Raw genomic sequence first — 15,856 nt, 5'->3', positions numbered from 1 at the left:
GAAAGTCCAATTGACGTGACTCGAACTCCTGATATACGGCTAAATGTTTGTGTCCACCTGACCATCATGCCCATATGTGCTTTTTCATCATCACCACATTCCTGATTTAGTCCCCTCTTGCTGTTACTATTTAATCTTGGGAAGCTACTAGCTCCACTAGCTTTTTGTAGTGTGCAGGACCCTCAAGTTCTTCTACAACAACGTTGGTAAATCATATCTTCAGAGAGCTCGCTTTGTGCACAGAATAAATAAATATATATTTTTACAGCATTTATGACAGGACCTGATTGGAAACTGACTTGAAATGTGCGTGTGTGTGTGTATACGTGTGTGTGTGTGTGTGTGTGTGTGTGTGTGTGTGTGTATGTGAGAATATATATAGATACACACGCGCGCGCTTGCGCTTGTTTTGGTAGTTCAGTGTCTGCTGTAACTTCATCCCCTCGCTGCGACCGGAAGTTAACACAACTTGAGGTTTCTGTAAACTTGAGTCATTTTTTATTTTATTTTTTTACTTTCTCAGACCTGCATCAGTATGAACGAAGAGCTTTTCAGGTAAATTTCAGAACTCTGGTGTGTAATAAGACGTTAACAGTCGTTAAAGCTTTACCTCAGTGTCACTGTAACAGTTAAAATGCTAACAGCTAACGTTAGTTAGCAAGGTGGCGGCCGATAAAACGTCACGTTTCCGCAGATATTTACCCGGAGTACTGTAAAGCAAACCTCCTTTTTCATTATTATTATTATTATTAGTTTAGTTTGTTTTTAATATGTACGTCTATGTACGTTTCTGTTTTGTTAGCTAGTTAGTATTCGGGGCTGGTTTCAGAGGTGCCAAACAATCTCTATTATTTAAACAGCTTCATCTTTATTTCTGTATGTTGTAGTGTAAACTTTGTTATGTTCGACAACATTATACAAAGTTGTTTTAAAGCTTTAGATCAATCCGTTATAAATGCGTTATGACGTCTCATTTAGCTCTTAACGGCTCATAGGGACAAGTTTATTTTTGGGTGCATGCTGAATCCCTTCTTCTAAGTGCAATATGACATGATTTGTGTGTGTGTGTGTGTGTGTGTGTGTGTGTGTGTATGTTCATTCAGCTACAAGAGCATTAGTGAGATCAGACACTGATGGTGTGCGAGTGAGGAGGTCTGGGGTTCAGTCTGTGTTCCAGCTCGTCCCAAAGGTGTTCAGTGGGGTTGAGTCTCAGTGCAGGACACTCGAGTTTATTTTGTCACATCGAAACCATGTCTTCACTGCGCTCACCTTGTACATAGGAGCATTTTCATCCCAGAACAAGTTTGAGTCACTTAGTAAATCTACAACATTTCAAGGCAATGTTAGGCGTCTACCCTGAAATACATGTTTTCATTTGTTTAAACATAGTTTATATAGGACGATTTCTATTTTGGATGGTTCTCTATTGTCATATTTCCCATGAGAGGATAGAGTTTGTGTGGTATGCTGATGTCACAGGGGGAGATTGTTATTGCTGGAGCATTGTGGGTAGTGCAGGAAGTTACAATAAACCAATAAACCACAACACGTCATTTGAAAAGCTGTTATCTAAACACATTATGAAGATCAGCATTACTGGACTTACTCTGAACAGTACTGAAGTTAATGTTGTTAATAATTATCACCCATCCTACATTTGACTTTTATTTAATCCACTGCAGGTATGGTGTTAAGACATTTGCCACTATCAGAATCTGAAGCGTTGGGTATGAGATGTGTAAAAAGATGGGTAATCAGGAGCAGGAAGATGTGTTTGTAGCTGTTATACGGCCGAAGAGTGCTGTGAGCCTCAGCTCCAAGGAGTACCGTGCCAAAGCATATGAGGTAGGAAAAATGATGCTTGCTTACATGCTTATGCATTTACATTTACAGCATTTGGCAGACATTTATACTCACCATGTATCTACAATCCTTGGTCTTTTGCACCTGTATTTGCTTATATGTATATTTTGCTTGCATAATAGCTAACTTTAACTTATCTGATTCTATAAACAAAATGTTAACAACTATCACTTGAAATAGAACACCATCGGACCAAATATTTATTAGTTGTGACACAAGGTGTGTGTGTGCGTGTGCATGCGTGTCTGTGTGTGCATTTTTTTGTGTGCGCACATGTGTGTCTGCGCCTGTATGTATGCGTGTGTGTGTCTGCGTATGTGTGTGAGTTTTTGTGTGCGCGCGCCTGTGTGTGTGTGTGCGCGTGTGTTTGGGGAGGGTGGCTCTGCTGTTGTTGAGGAGGTCTGGGGTGCATTATGACTGCAGTGTTGGAAAGAAAGGACTCCACATAGCTTTGTCCATACATTATATAGATGTTCCAAAAAAGTGGCCACTAAATGTATAAGCTTGGACTCACTCACTCACTCACTCATTTTCTACCGCTTTATCCGAACTACCTCGGGTCACGGGGAGCCTGTGCCTATCTCAGGCGTCATCGGGCATCAAGGCAGGATACACCCTGGACGGAGTGCCAACCCATCGCAGGGCACAAACACACTCTCATTTAAGCTTGGACCGATTTATCTAAATGTATCATATAAATGGAAATTATGTACTTGAGCAGCTAATGAATTATTTGTTCTATCATTTGTCAACTCTTCTTGATTACAATAGATGGTAATAGACATTTTTACAAGTGCATAAATGTGCATAAATGTTCTGCTACTTACTTACAGTGAGTATTGATGGCTCATGTGCTTTACTGTCATGGTTACCGGTTCAGGGGTGCTGCATCATGGCAGTCACGACGCTCTGACCCAGACTTCTAGGGCTGCGAAGAAAGAATTTCACTGTGCTGTAATGTATATGTGACAAAAAAAAACAAAAAAAACGCTTCTTCCTTTTACTGTAGATTCTGCTGATTGAAGTTCCACTTGAGGGAAAAGAGAAGAAAAGGAAGAAGGTTCTCCTTGGGACCAAAATCCACACAAACAGTGACAAAACAAAGTCAATTCTGGAATATGTGGATGAAGCAACCAAACCCATATCAAATAACCAAGGCATAACAGGTTAGTTTCTTCCTTACCTTTTGGGAGCTTTTCACACATTGTTGTATTTCTCATTAAGCAGTAGAACATGAGAGCAGTCATGCTATCATAAATAACATCATGGCTGACGACTGAGTGCATTAATGTTAAACTAATGCCGTGGAGTGATTAATGTTGAGTGATGCTGTCAGTCTTGATTAAGGACTGATGAGACTTTGTGTGATAATTCTCACAGGGAAACGTGTTGTGCACATGAAGAAGTTTCCTCTAGATGGTGAGAGTGAAGGAAAAGAGGCCTCTTTATTTATTGTGCCAATTAATGTTAAAGGTAAGATACATTAATACATCTGTGCTCTTGGTGTTAGATTAGTTTACAAAATGAGTTGGATATCCAATAGTTACATTAGTTTTACTGTGTGCTGTAGGATTTACAAGGACAGTGTAAATGTCTGGATATTTGAAAACATGTCAGTAATGTATACTTGGGTCATAATTAATAAAGTGGTCTGTGATCTACTCCAGACAACAGCAAGCCTGTTTATCATCCTGGGAGTCCCAGTTTTTACTGCCTTCAAGACATCATGCGTGTGTGTAGTGAAACCAGCGCCCACTTCAACTCAATCACCTCAAAGATGCTGCTCGGCCTCGACAAGTAGGTTCTGTGGTGGAACGAGTATAAGGACGGGTTTCTTGTTTTCTGTGAAAAATTGACAAACGTGTTTCGAAGAAAGTAAAAAAAATTTTAACGATAACTTTGTTACCGTTACCATACGGTGCGTTTGTCCGTTACTTTTTTAATTAATTTATTGTGGCTGAAGTGTAGCCTACAGACTAACCTGTTTACAGCAGCGACACAGTGTAGGATTGGTGGATGCCGACCTGTAAACACGAAGACGCCGCACTGTTTATTCAAGTATGTGCGGCAGTAATGGCGAGTCAAGGCGAGAGCAAGACGAGTTTCTCAAAGTGGAAATATGCTCATTATTTCACTTTAGTTGAGCGTAAAGACAAAAACCTTTAAGTCAAATGTAAGCTGTGTCTTTCTGGTTCGAAGGTCCTACCCATTAATGGGACCATTAAAGAACATTCTTTAACTAAAAAGTTACTTTTAACAGTTGACGCGTTAATTTTTGGTGTAAGCAATCAACAAAGTAATTGAGTTACTTTTTGAATGAAGTAACTATTAACTGTAATTAGTTGCTATTTCTTAGTAACTAGCACAACACTGGTTGTCTCATATGTAAGTTAATACATATTCGTATTTGAGTAAACAAAAATGGGCAATACGAGTCCTGTGGTGCTTGTTTGGCAACCAAAACTGACTCCACTGTAGGAAGACATAAAAAAAAGTAATGACTGACTAGTGAGACCTATTGTGATCTTGTAAAAAATCAATATCGCTTGTGTCTGATATATTTACGCGATTGCACTCTGCAATATATGCTGGCAGGGCAAAATGAAATGATTGGTATTACTGTAAAGCATGTGTGTGCTGCCCTCAGGTGGTTAGCGGAGCAGCACAGTGTGCCACATGCTATCCCGGCACTCTTCAGACCTGCGCCTATAGAGAGGGTCAAAACCAACGTGAGCAATCCAGCCTACTCTTCTGAGAGCAAGCTGAACGACACGTCATTACACATGGGCTACACTGCGTTGGAGATCAAGAGCAAAATGATGTCACTGGAGAAGGCAGACATGTGCATTGAGAATCCACTCTATGGCTCAGACCTGCAGTACACCAACAGAGTGAGATAGCACTAAACATCCTTTATAATAAGAAAATTAGAAAAATAAAAATAAAATAAGAAAAAACACGTATATCAGAAGATATTAAAACATAGAAAATGAAGACAAATCTTTTTATTTTCAAAAACAGTCCTTCATGTTTACTCACTTTTCTGATGGTACGTATAGGTGGACAAGGTCATCATTAATCCGTACTTTGGCTTGGGAGCTCCAGACTACTCCAAAATCCAGATTCCAAAGAGAGAGAAATGGCAACATAGCATGACCAGTGTTACTGAGGACAAGTGAGTCAATGCACTGTTCCATGCTGAGTACTATTTAGCTCAGGGGTGTCAAACTCAAATTCACAGTGGGCCAAAATATAAAACTGAGATAAAGTCACGGGCCAAACTAAATATTTATTGAAAAATGAACTGCAACTGATATGTAATGTTCATCCTTTTTCATATGGAAACAAACTTTAGTTTTGCTCTAACACAGTATTTAGAACAACCAGAGGTTGATATTACAAACACATAAGAAATTAAATTTGAAATAAAACACACATCAGTGGTGTTCATTTCACAAACTTTGACCAAACACTTTTTGACAAACTCTCCCTCATTAAAGGGCCGGGCAGATTTTGCTGTCTCTGCTGCCACAATAAAGCTTTACAGCCTTTACAGCAGCTTCACTTTTTGATTTTGCTTTCATGAACAGACTTTTTTCATCTCCTCCGCCTTCTGGAGCTTCTGCTTTACGTCCAGGTCCTTATACTTCTCATAATGTTTCGTTTAATAGTGTCTTGTTATGTTATATTCTTGCGTTAGACACGTTAACACTAGACAAACAGGTCTGTCCTTTATATTCATGAACAGATAATCTGCCTCCCTCCTGTCTTGAAAGCCCCTATTGTCCATCTTTCGTTTGGCCATTTTTGTGGAGGGTGGAATTAACTTGCCCGATGTGACTGTAGCATGGTTATTAACGACTGTCAACAGAGAATGAGGGGCCCACGGGCCTGAGTTTGACACCCCTGTTTTAGATCATTCTTTCCAATTCTGATCCATTGTAAAGCCCACAACCTTTAAACACCTCATGAGTTGTTGCATTCCTTTATTTAGAGATCACCAGTGGGTTGATGACTTCCCCCTGCATCGCAGCGCTTGTGAGGGAGACACAGAGCTTCTATCCAAACTTCTGGACAGTGGCTTTTCTGTGAAACAGTTGGACAGTGACCACTGGGCCCCTATTCATTATGCATGCTGGTATGTGCTATCTGCTCCCGATTCTCGTAAGAAATAATGAGACATATTTGATAGTACGTTAACAAAGTAGTTTAAAGGGTTAAAAGATTGATACGGCGGTTGGATCTTTCAGGCATGGGAAGGTGGAGGCCACCAAACTTTTGTTGGAAAAAGGAAATTGCAACCCCAACCTGCTGAACGGACAGCTTAGCTCCCCCTTGCACTTTGCGGCTGGAGGAGGCCACTCGGAGATTGTGGAGCTTCTGCTGAAGCACCCTGATATAGACAGAGTGAGCCAAGCTGACTATTATAGCTTTCTTTTGCTTCTGCATTGACCAGCAAATAGAAATAACTAGAATAGCATTTAAGTTAGTTTGAATTCTGTGTTTTTATGAATGCAAATATTTTTTTGTAGAAGAAGCCATGCCTTATATTTATATTCTTTTTCTCTCACATTTTTCATACGATCTGTTTTCATATTCTCTTTAAAAGCACATCGAAGACCAACAGAAACGTTCCCCCCTTCAAATCTGTGAGGAGAATAAACAGAACAACTGGGAGGAGACTGTAAAACTCCTTAAACAAGCCAATAACCAGCCAGTAAGCATGCTTTCCCTCTAAATTCAGTGTTTAAATTAAAGTTGTTTAAAACTCTTTGTCGGTGGATTGATAAATGCTTGACAAAAATCCTTCCGTTTCACTGTTCACTCTCTTTTCTGATACGTATCTTCATGAAAATCGTGTCAGTATGAAAAGGTGCGGATTTACCGCATGGACGGTTCGTACCGCTCGGTGGAGTTGAAGCATGGCAACAACACTACGGTGCAGCAGATCATGGAGGGTATGAGGCTCTCACAGGAGACACAGCAGTACTTCACTATATGGATCTGCTCTGAGAACTTAAGTGAGTCCCATCACAGCACTGTACAGAGAATAAGAATCTTAGCGCTTTGCTCAATGCTTTCTATCCATGGAAAGCGATGCGTTGATGCTGTTTAGGCTAGAATTTCCTCACCTACAGTCAAGCAGTGTTTCACTTGAATAGGTCAACACAGAATGACCCAGTGTGATTTTTAATCAAGCTCTTGGTGTTTTTAAGGTTTGCAGCTGAAGCCCTATCACAAGCCCTTACAGCATTTGCGCATCTGGCCCGAGATCGTCACAGACCTGACCGCACTGGACCCACAAAGGGAAAGCCCTCAACTCTTCCTACGCAGAGATGTTCGTCTGCCTCTGGATGTTGAGAAGAAGGTGTATAAATTTGCCTTTCCTGCACATCACTTTTCATGTCGTACTAAGGTTTAATGTGGGCAGCTACAGCCTAGATTCCAGACCGAAACGACAAATAATCACGGAACTGTTTCATTGGATATTTCCTGTAGGTTGAAGATCCACTCTCCATCCTTATCCTGTTTGATGAAGCTCGCTATTTCCTCCTCAAAGGTTTCTTCTCATCACCAGACAGCAAGCTCATAACTCTAGCCAGCCTCCTTCTGCAGATCATTTACGGCAACTATGACAGCAAAAAACACAAGCAAGGCTTTTTAAAGTAAGCACCAGCTTTATGATCAATTCATGCTTGAGTCAGCCTTCGCCTATAACACACTGTGCCTATTATACACGTTCTTCTCACTCTGTTTTCCAACAGTGAGGAAAACCTGAAATCCATAGTTCCTATATCCAAAGTAAAAAGTAAAGCACATCACTGGACCAACAGGATACTTCATGAGTATAAGGCAGGCTCGCATTTTTGACTGTTTTGAAATAGCCAGGGTGCATTAAAGAAAACATTTTATATTGTTGTTCCTAATCTAATCACCGTGTATATTGGTTTCTTAGAGTCTGAGCACCAGCGAGGGAGTGAGTAAAGAAATGCATCACCTTCAGCGCCTCTTCCTGCAGAACTGCTGGGAAATTCCCACCTACGGAGCCGCCTTTTTTACCGGTCAGGTCTACACCAAGGCCAGCTCCAGCACTCACAAGGTCATCCGGGTCTACTTAGGGGTCAACACCAAAGGTCTGCACCTTATGAACATGGAAACCAAGGTGAGGAAAGAACCCATAGTTATAGCGATGTCTTTCTGCACAACACAACAGGCAATAATAACAGTGGTGATAGTAATGAATATTGTCACAAGGAGGGACCATTTGGGGTCCAAGCACTAGTTTACAAGGATGCCTAAATACTGTATATAGCTATTGTTATAGTGCTTTTAATTCATGGCATCCTGTTTCTGTAGATTTTTTTTTCCAAAATAATGCACGTTCTGTCGTATGACATCACCCTATTATCGTTTCTCTCTTTTAATCTAGATTTCATGTATCATTATTTTACATTTTTGTTAAGTCGATTTAATCGATAAGCTTTTTATCATGTTCTTACTACAGTTAGTACATGTCAGTATCCCACTTTGTAGCTGCCTTAGCTAAGGTGATATCATTTTTTAGGGATTATCTATAGGAGGACTAAAGATGCTATCAGCCAGTCAGAGTTCAGGTGGACATCGATTGCCCAGTCCATCAATATTATTATTATATTCATCCTTCCAAGCATTAGTCTCTGATACTGATTAGTTCTTTCCAACTTAGACTTCAAATTCGATGTGTTTTTGTAATTGTTGTAATGTAATTCCTTTTCTGTTTTTCTTATCGTCAAAATATTCATTGGAATTTCACCAACTGCTTCAAAAGTAGACTTAAATTTAAAAGTTACGTTCTTAAGTTATAGTTTTAAATTCTCGGTATTATTAACAAAAAACGACTTTTCTGCTGAGCTTGTCTAGCTGTAACGGTTAAAACTATTAACACGGAGGCTGTATGACACTTAATGTTGCGTCTCTCCTCTCTGTGAGATGCGCTAATGTTGCTCTGTTTGCACCAGGTGCTCCACCTCAGCATGGAGTACGGCACCTTCATGTGGGAACTCGGGCCGGCTGACCAATATGTCCAAATCCACAGTCTGGAGAACAAGAAGAACTTCATAGTGCATACAAAACAGGTATGATAGGCACAAAATGGCTAAAAATATTATATATTACCATTTACATAATATTTATATGTTCAAAAGTTTCTGATCTTTGTTTGACTAACTTGACTCTTTTACTGTAAGACAATGGAAAATGGGTCTAAATAAATACATTTTATTCACAGCATACTTAATTAAACAGATATTGTCTCGTTACATAATAATACCATATCGCTGTTAAATTGTCAGATCTGATTGGACAGAAGGTTTTGATTACTTTTCTATAGCAGCACAGCTCTGAACCTTTCATAGAGCAGTCGTCCTAACAGTTAAACTGTCTGACGTATCACTGTTTAAGTCAAAATAAGTAATCATTGACAAATCACTCTGCTGTAAAAGGATAAAAGAACCAAAACTCTTCATGACAGGCTCTTATTGTGTGGGCTGGTAATGGCAGCACATCCCCATCACTGATCACTGATTGTTTCCTGTAAGATTTGATTGTCTTGCAGATGTAATAATAAATTGTGACGTTGTGAAGTTTAGAGCTCGGTTATGACATGGTAGATAAGATTTCTACTTTTTCCAAGTACAGGACAAAAAGTCCACTGGGTTGAGCTGGATGGATTCAAGCCTAAAGTCCAGGGTTGTTGTTTCATGTTTTCCAGCATTGTACAAGTTAGGGCTAAGCTTAAAGGTGGGGTCTCCGTTCTTTGAGAAATGCTTCAGTAAACTGCGTTGGGCCGCTAAACAAAACAAAAACAAAACAAACGTGTAGCCAATGAGCAGAAAGGGGCGTGTCTTGTCAATATGGGCGGAGAGAGTCCTCCGTGCGCATGTGTGACGTTAGCAGAAAGCGGTCTTAACATTGACATGGAAGATAAAAACAAAGAAAGAAAGTGAAGAAAGGCTTACGATAAGGCAAGAAGTAGGATGTGTTAATATAGGGTCAGCTTCCCAGCGTTCAACTGAACGTCTAACGCGTGAAACAGAGTTAAACCTTTCACGGTACAACACACAGTACTACAAAAACACATTTGTATTACCATAGTGTTACTCATTGAGTTCATTTATTGATAAAAATATACCCTCGTTCAACTGCCCCAACAGGTTCCACTATAATACTTGTCTGGGTTATACTTGGGTTATACTTGTCTGGTGTATGTGTGGGGTGGAGCTATCAGAACAGGGGTGGGACCCTTTTGGGTTAGGGGCGTGTTTGTTTTGGTGATTTCAAATGTCAAATTTGGCTTTCAAACAACAGAGACCTCACCTTTAAGGGAGAATTTGGATCAGAAACAGTTCTACCTCCTGGACATTTAGTTCACCTTATTAGCACCTTATTAAAATGATAGCTAGTCATTATAGCTGTTGTTGGTGGTTATGTCAGTCTGTGCTTGACATCGAGTACCCATGATTCCTCTACAGGCAGGCCTGATTGTAAAGCTGCTGATGAAGCTGAGCGGACAGATAACTCCTAACGACAGAGCAGCATCAGACAAATACGTATACGGCTGACTCCCATCATGCACTGCAGATTCAGAACTCATGCCATCAGATTGCCTTAAATTTTACAGTTTGCATTTATATTTATACATTTACTGTAAGTTTTTTTTTTTGTTTTGTTTTGTTTTTTTACACAATAATTCTTTAGGATTTTGTTCCAGGTGGCACCTTCTAAACTATATCTGCTTTTGTTTTGAATACAGTTTTTAATTTTGTAACTTTTTTCATTGCTGTGTATAAATATTTATATGTTATGATTGCATTTTAATAAAAAAAATATATATATATTAGAGTGATTTATTTGTTTTTAAAATATAATAAGAAGTAAAGAGCTTCTTTATTCCCACGTTATGTGTCAGTGTTGAAAAATATCATATATTATTAATCCCACACTCCAAATATATTTTTACATTAATATCCATAAGAACATTAGAGAATGATCTCACTTGTAGCTTCTCTGTCATTCACTTGTTTTTACCTCCAGGTGCCAGTAGGTGGCAGCACAAGCATGCTAACAGGAGCCAATTTGCCACAAAGTTTTTAACGTCAGTTTAACTGGTAGAGTGCTGAGTGTGATGCTTACTTTAACATTTAATAATAATGTTTGTGCTTTTGACAAACTGGGTGGATTAGAAAGAAATTAGAAAGCTGTGGTATTCCTAATCAGTGGTAAAAGTTATTAGAGATTTAGGATATTTTCAGGATTTGGCTCAGGAAGATTAACGTAAAACGTTCAAGTTTAACTGCAAATTGAATTAGATTTATAATGTCACTGTTCATTGCTATTTTTGTGTTTCTTACTAACCTTCAAACTCAATTTTACACACAAACTCCACATTTTATGTTTAATTTGCGTGTGTTATGTCAATGTTTGTTGCCGTTGCCTTTTAATTGTACTTGAATCGGTTGATCATCATTTAGAGAAGCCTTAAGCTTCTTTTTCCAGAATTGTACAAAACTGGTGTAACTCAGGTTTGTGAGCCTCTTTTACTCAGAGATGCTCTTTTAGTTTAGTCCACAAATGCTCTACAGGAGTCAGGTCAGGGCTTTGCGATTGCCATACACTGTTGTGTTAAGGTTGCTGTGTTACATCTCTGGAAGTTCACTTAGGATCATTGTCCTGTTGGAGGAACCAGTTTTAACTCAGACCAGGTTTTAACTTTCTAGTTAATGTCTAAAGATTTAGTGTTTACATATTTCCTTATAATGCCATCTATTTTTTTTTTTTTAAAAGTGCACCAATCCCTTTTCTAAGAAAACACCTTACAACATGATGCTGCCAGCACCATGCTTCACAGTTAGGATGGTCCCCTTTGGATTAAAGGCCTCAGCCTTATCTCTTCATACATAATTGTGATCACTATGCTATTAAACTCCGTCTGACGTGATCAAAATATAATGTATACTAACATGAAGTCTATGGAATTGTGAGAACGCCTGTAACCTAGGTTTATGTGAAATTTCAGCATCAACTGTAAATGCTACTTTTGAAAAATCCATCCCAAATCAGTGTTATTGTGAGGAAGGTGTGGTATTTATATCACACTGGGTGATTAGAAGAAAGGTAACCTTCAGCTGCTGAACGTCTTTCAATCGACAATCACCGAGTTTAATGGTTGCTTGTTCGTCTTCTGTTAGAGTGTCATGTTTTGCTTCACTCCCTGACCTTAAGACTTAATCTCACATTTGCACACGCTCTAATGAGCATCTCTGCGCAAATGTCACACAGTATTTCACACCGCATCCCTAACTACGGCCGCCCCTCCCCGTCTCCACCGAGTTCATCATCCGAATAGGCATGCATAATGAGCTTGATATTTCAAAAGCACTGAAGCGCTACACCGTGTGACAAATCCGCAACAAAAAATGCCTATTGAAAAGTTAAGAAGTTCAATACAAATTGATAATAAAGTGCCTTGACTTTAACTCATGTCATCTTTGCTAAAGAAATGGATGTAGAGTGGATAAATTTGGTCAGTTCTGGCGCTGTTTCGCATGCGTCATTGTAAATAGTGTTGAGGCAGAAGAGTACACTAGACTTCTGTTTCTGTTTCTACAGAGCGAGCGAAAGGATTGTGTCAAGCCTGCCAGAGAGTTGTGGATTGATCGCCTCTTGGGAAATGCACTTGCTTTATACACAAAAGTGCTAATTCTGTTTCTCCACAGCAAGCTTTTGTGGTGTCCCTCTGAAAAGCACGGACTCCAGCTTCTTAACCGCTGCCTCGTTTGACGTATGGTAGTGATGAGTTGGTTTTTTTCTATGCCTATAAAACCTACGTAAAAGGTCAGAAGAAAACTGGCTGTCGAGACACTGTACTCGCTCACAAAGAAAGACTCGACTGAGATCTTTCTCCGAGCCCATTTCTCACACAAAGGCTGAATGGGTGCATAGTGGGGGTGAGTGAAAGACTGAGTGAGCAAGGCCCCCTGCACCTTTTCACTTCTTTTGGATGAAACAATAGTCTTTGTCCACAATGTCCCTCCATTCTTCTTGCTGGGTTGGGGGGAGTGTTTCTCTATAGTAACAGTGACAAAACAAGGCAGGCCCAAATGTGGTAGGAGACTCGAGAAGGACTTACACACTTGCCGCTCATCAGTGACAGTTTCTCAGTGATTTAGGGAGTAATCCAGAAAGAGCACAGGGGACAAGAGGGGAAAAAAAAACATTAATGTATGACACTGGAGTAAAGATGTGTGTGTGTGAAAGTAGTCAGTCCCCTGAGGAAGGGCATTAGTGGAACCAGGGCGTCGTCTCACACAATTTCATTCACTCCTCTGGACGCCACAATGAACCCAGAGACTCAGTATGAGGACTCGGTGTCTATTATGGTGCTGGAGAACATTAAAAACAAACTCCGCCATGCCTTCAGAACAACAACCGAGCCACGACTGTCCTTTGAAAATGATGATGATCTGATGAGCACCGGCAGGAGTTTCCAGGCTAATGAAGAGCTACGCAGAGCCAAGATAGACGGAGCGATTACCTGGTTACGCTCTGAATTGGTGAGTTGATTTCACTGCATAATAACTACATATTTATGAGCTTGAGACACAATTTCTTTTTCCAGACATCTAGTCTTCTTGTCAGTCATTTTTCTTAATACTTCACTGTATCTGCCTCACATACAGTATGGGGTAAATGTCAACATATGGGGAAAGCAGCAAAATATCTATATGCCACAGTACACAGGATATACGTGTACATTTTAGTTACAATTTAAATATCGGTAAATCTTCTATTCCCACCTTCAGTATTGCCGGTCTGGAGTCCAGCACTGTTTGGTCATTTTTCACTGAGGTGCAGTAAACCTGGCAGACTCACTCTGGTGACGTGAAGCGGGTGTCTTTAAGCAGAGAATTCACCAAAGTGTCTGGGGTTTTGGATATACAGGTCTGCAGTTTGGGAAGATGTGCTGAATGATATAAACACTATTGTGTTCCTCTGCTACAGACTAGTTACAACATTTATTACAGCTAAATGATCATTTACAGATCTAACCTAGCACTATAAATTGACAGCACTATTTATCGCTTTATCTTGTATTATTAATATATCAGATGCATAGTCTACATCATCGAAACAAAATAAAATAGCAAAACATATTTATAACAAAATATAAAGTGTATTTTTGTTTGTTTAATCTAATAAAAATGGTTACTAACAAAACAAATATATATATATATAGCAAAATACCTTCTGCTTCTTTTTATTGCTTATGGTCTGTTTCGTACATTTTGCATTTAAAGATTTAAAAATTGGACTTAATCGTTGTTGCTTAAGCTTATATAATTTTGTGCATTATTATTATTGTTAATAAGTAGTATGATATTTTATAGTTCAGTATTTTTAAAAAATCTGTTATTGTTTCATCTTTCAGAAATGTAATTACAGGTATCATCAATAATCAGCTGAAACACATCCAATAGCCTCCATTTACGATTTGTCATAATTAGCCGTAACATCCATACACCAATTAATATGTGAATTATTTTGGTAGTTTCACGTCCTGTACTAATGCTGAAGTTTCTGCTACTTTAAAGTTAAGCTGTGTCATAAATAATGTTAATTAAGTGAAACGTAATGGAAAAACGCAGCCATTAAATTGCTTCAGAATTCATTTACCTACCGAAATGAGGATGCAAATCAACATAAAAAGTTTGCGTATCAAAATGATATGATGCTGAATCATTTTAATGGACTTTAAAATGCCTGTCTGGTTTCTGTAAGCCAAATGAATGCTGAACTGTGTATCTGTGTTTTTCTCTTTAACATTCAGCTGGAGATGCGCTCACAGGATCGGCAGCTGGCTCAGACTTTGCTCGGGCTTAACACTGAGATCCAGAGACTGAGGAGAGAAAGTGGTTCTCTTTTATTCGACTCCAGTCACACAGAGCAGCAATGAGATCAGCATGACAAGTGGATAAAGATGTCTTCATATCTCTTTTACTTTTTATATCCGTATACTTTTGATTTTTTTTTAACATGAGGCAATGAGAGATATTAATGCCAAAAAAATGTGCATTTATGTTAAATAAGACATTTGCTTTGTATGTTATGTGAAGCTTATGTGATTTTTTTTTAAAGCTATTGCCAACTTTTTAAGGTTTAAACGTTAGGAATGGTGCATTTAGTGTGTGGTGTTGAAACATGACCACAAGTTAAACTCATTATTCAGATAAGACAAAGTTGATATGAATCAGTGAATCAGCTGAATCAGACTACATGACTCCTTTGCACCCTAAAACTGCTCTTACAGCCCCAGAATGCTGGACCTGAGGTAATATGTGTGTGTATTACATGTAATACATGTTATTAATTGTGGTGAAAGCATGCAGGACAATAAGTGTAATGTTATAATCTAGAGAATATATTAGGATTTTTTTATTGCTGAGTAAAACAAATCGCAAGACCAATGAATAAAAGAGATTTTATCATGGCGTCTGTTGCATGACCTCATCAAAATATATATTCACAACCCCACAAAAATCACAACATAACGTATATTATGCTAACTTACGACCATTATCATAACTTTATAAACGTACATTTATACTACAAATATATGTTTTTCTGGCTTATTCATTATTGATCATTCATCCTCGTCTAGGATTTAGACCTTAAAAAAGTGTGTAATATCCGATGCTTATGCCTATACATGCTGATTTTTATTTATTTATAAAATATATAAAGTGATAATCTATTTTTCATATAACCTAACAAATACAGATCGATGTGTATTTTATGATCGATGTCCTGGATATTCTGTTAATGACCATATGGTGTGTTTGAGATCAAATTTCCCTGAAAAGAGTCCCAGAAAGCCCAGATTTTGTCTCCCATTAGGAAGGCTGTTTTTCTGTAATGTTAAAATGATTCCTTTTACCTTTTCATCATCTTGACTACA

At 38.8% G+C, this 15,856-nt stretch overlaps 2 protein-coding genes across 3 annotated transcripts; both read left to right on the top strand.

The window, feature by feature from the left end:
• Positions 1 to 397: 397 nt before the first annotated feature.
• Positions 398 to 10,736, top strand: krit1 (KRIT1 ankyrin repeat containing). Of its 2 annotated transcripts, XM_027176016.2 has the most exons (18): positions 404 to 555; positions 1,104 to 1,189; positions 1,683 to 1,845; positions 2,873 to 3,029; positions 3,244 to 3,336; positions 3,531 to 3,660; positions 4,511 to 4,754; positions 4,923 to 5,038; positions 5,858 to 6,001; positions 6,114 to 6,270; positions 6,473 to 6,580; positions 6,728 to 6,884; positions 7,080 to 7,231; positions 7,363 to 7,529; positions 7,629 to 7,716; positions 7,820 to 8,026; positions 8,862 to 8,978; positions 10,374 to 10,736. In XM_027176016.2, exons 3-18 carry the CDS (start codon positions 1,735 to 1,737, stop codon positions 10,461 to 10,463), a joined length of 2,238 nt encoding a protein of 745 aa, XP_027031817.2. In that variant the 5' UTR covers positions 404 to 555; positions 1,104 to 1,189; positions 1,683 to 1,734; the 3' UTR covers positions 10,464 to 10,736. The 2 variants fall into 2 exon arrangements, with proteins under 2 accessions (XP_027031816.2, XP_027031817.2); XM_027176015.2 differs by lacking the exon at positions 1,104 to 1,189 and having other exon boundaries at positions 398 to 555.
• A 1,757-nt stretch (positions 10,737 to 12,493) lies between these two features.
• Positions 12,494 to 15,429, top strand: LOC113661638 (protein FAM167A-like). Its single transcript, XM_027176011.2, has 2 exons — positions 12,494 to 13,454; positions 14,729 to 15,429. Exons 1-2 carry the CDS (start codon positions 13,239 to 13,241, stop codon positions 14,852 to 14,854), a joined length of 342 nt encoding a protein of 113 aa, XP_027031812.1. The 5' UTR covers positions 12,494 to 13,238; the 3' UTR covers positions 14,855 to 15,429.
• The last annotated feature ends 427 nt before the right edge of the window (positions 15,430 to 15,856 follow it).

Source organism: Tachysurus fulvidraco, chromosome 24 (assembly GCF_022655615.1).
Source record: "Tachysurus fulvidraco isolate hzauxx_2018 chromosome 24, HZAU_PFXX_2.0, whole genome shotgun sequence".
NCBI classification, from domain to species: domain Eukaryota; kingdom Metazoa; phylum Chordata; class Actinopteri; order Siluriformes; family Bagridae; genus Tachysurus; species Tachysurus fulvidraco.
Note: the sequence above shows the minus strand (reverse complement) of the source record. Positions and strands in the feature narration are given on the sequence as shown.

Bases quoted from the DNA above. Each gene is read 5' to 3' on its own strand.
- LOC113661638 (XM_027176011.2), top strand. From the start codon at position 13,239: ATGAACCCAGAGACTCAGTATGAGGACTCGGTGTCTATTATGGTGCTG. The intron at 13,455-14,728 runs GTGAGTTGATTT...TTTAACATTCAG, and splicing joins CCTGGTTACGCTCTGAATTG to CTGGAGATGCGCTCACAGGA.
- krit1 (XM_027176015.2), top strand. From the start codon at position 1,735: ATGTGTAAAAAGATGGGTAATCAGGAGCAGGAAGATGTGTTTGTAGCT. The intron at 1,846-2,872 runs GTAGGAAAAATG...CTTTTACTGTAG, and splicing joins ACCGTGCCAAAGCATATGAG to ATTCTGCTGATTGAAGTTCC. The intron at 7,232-7,362 runs GTGTATAAATTT...TATTTCCTGTAG, and splicing joins CTCTGGATGTTGAGAAGAAG to GTTGAAGATCCACTCTCCAT.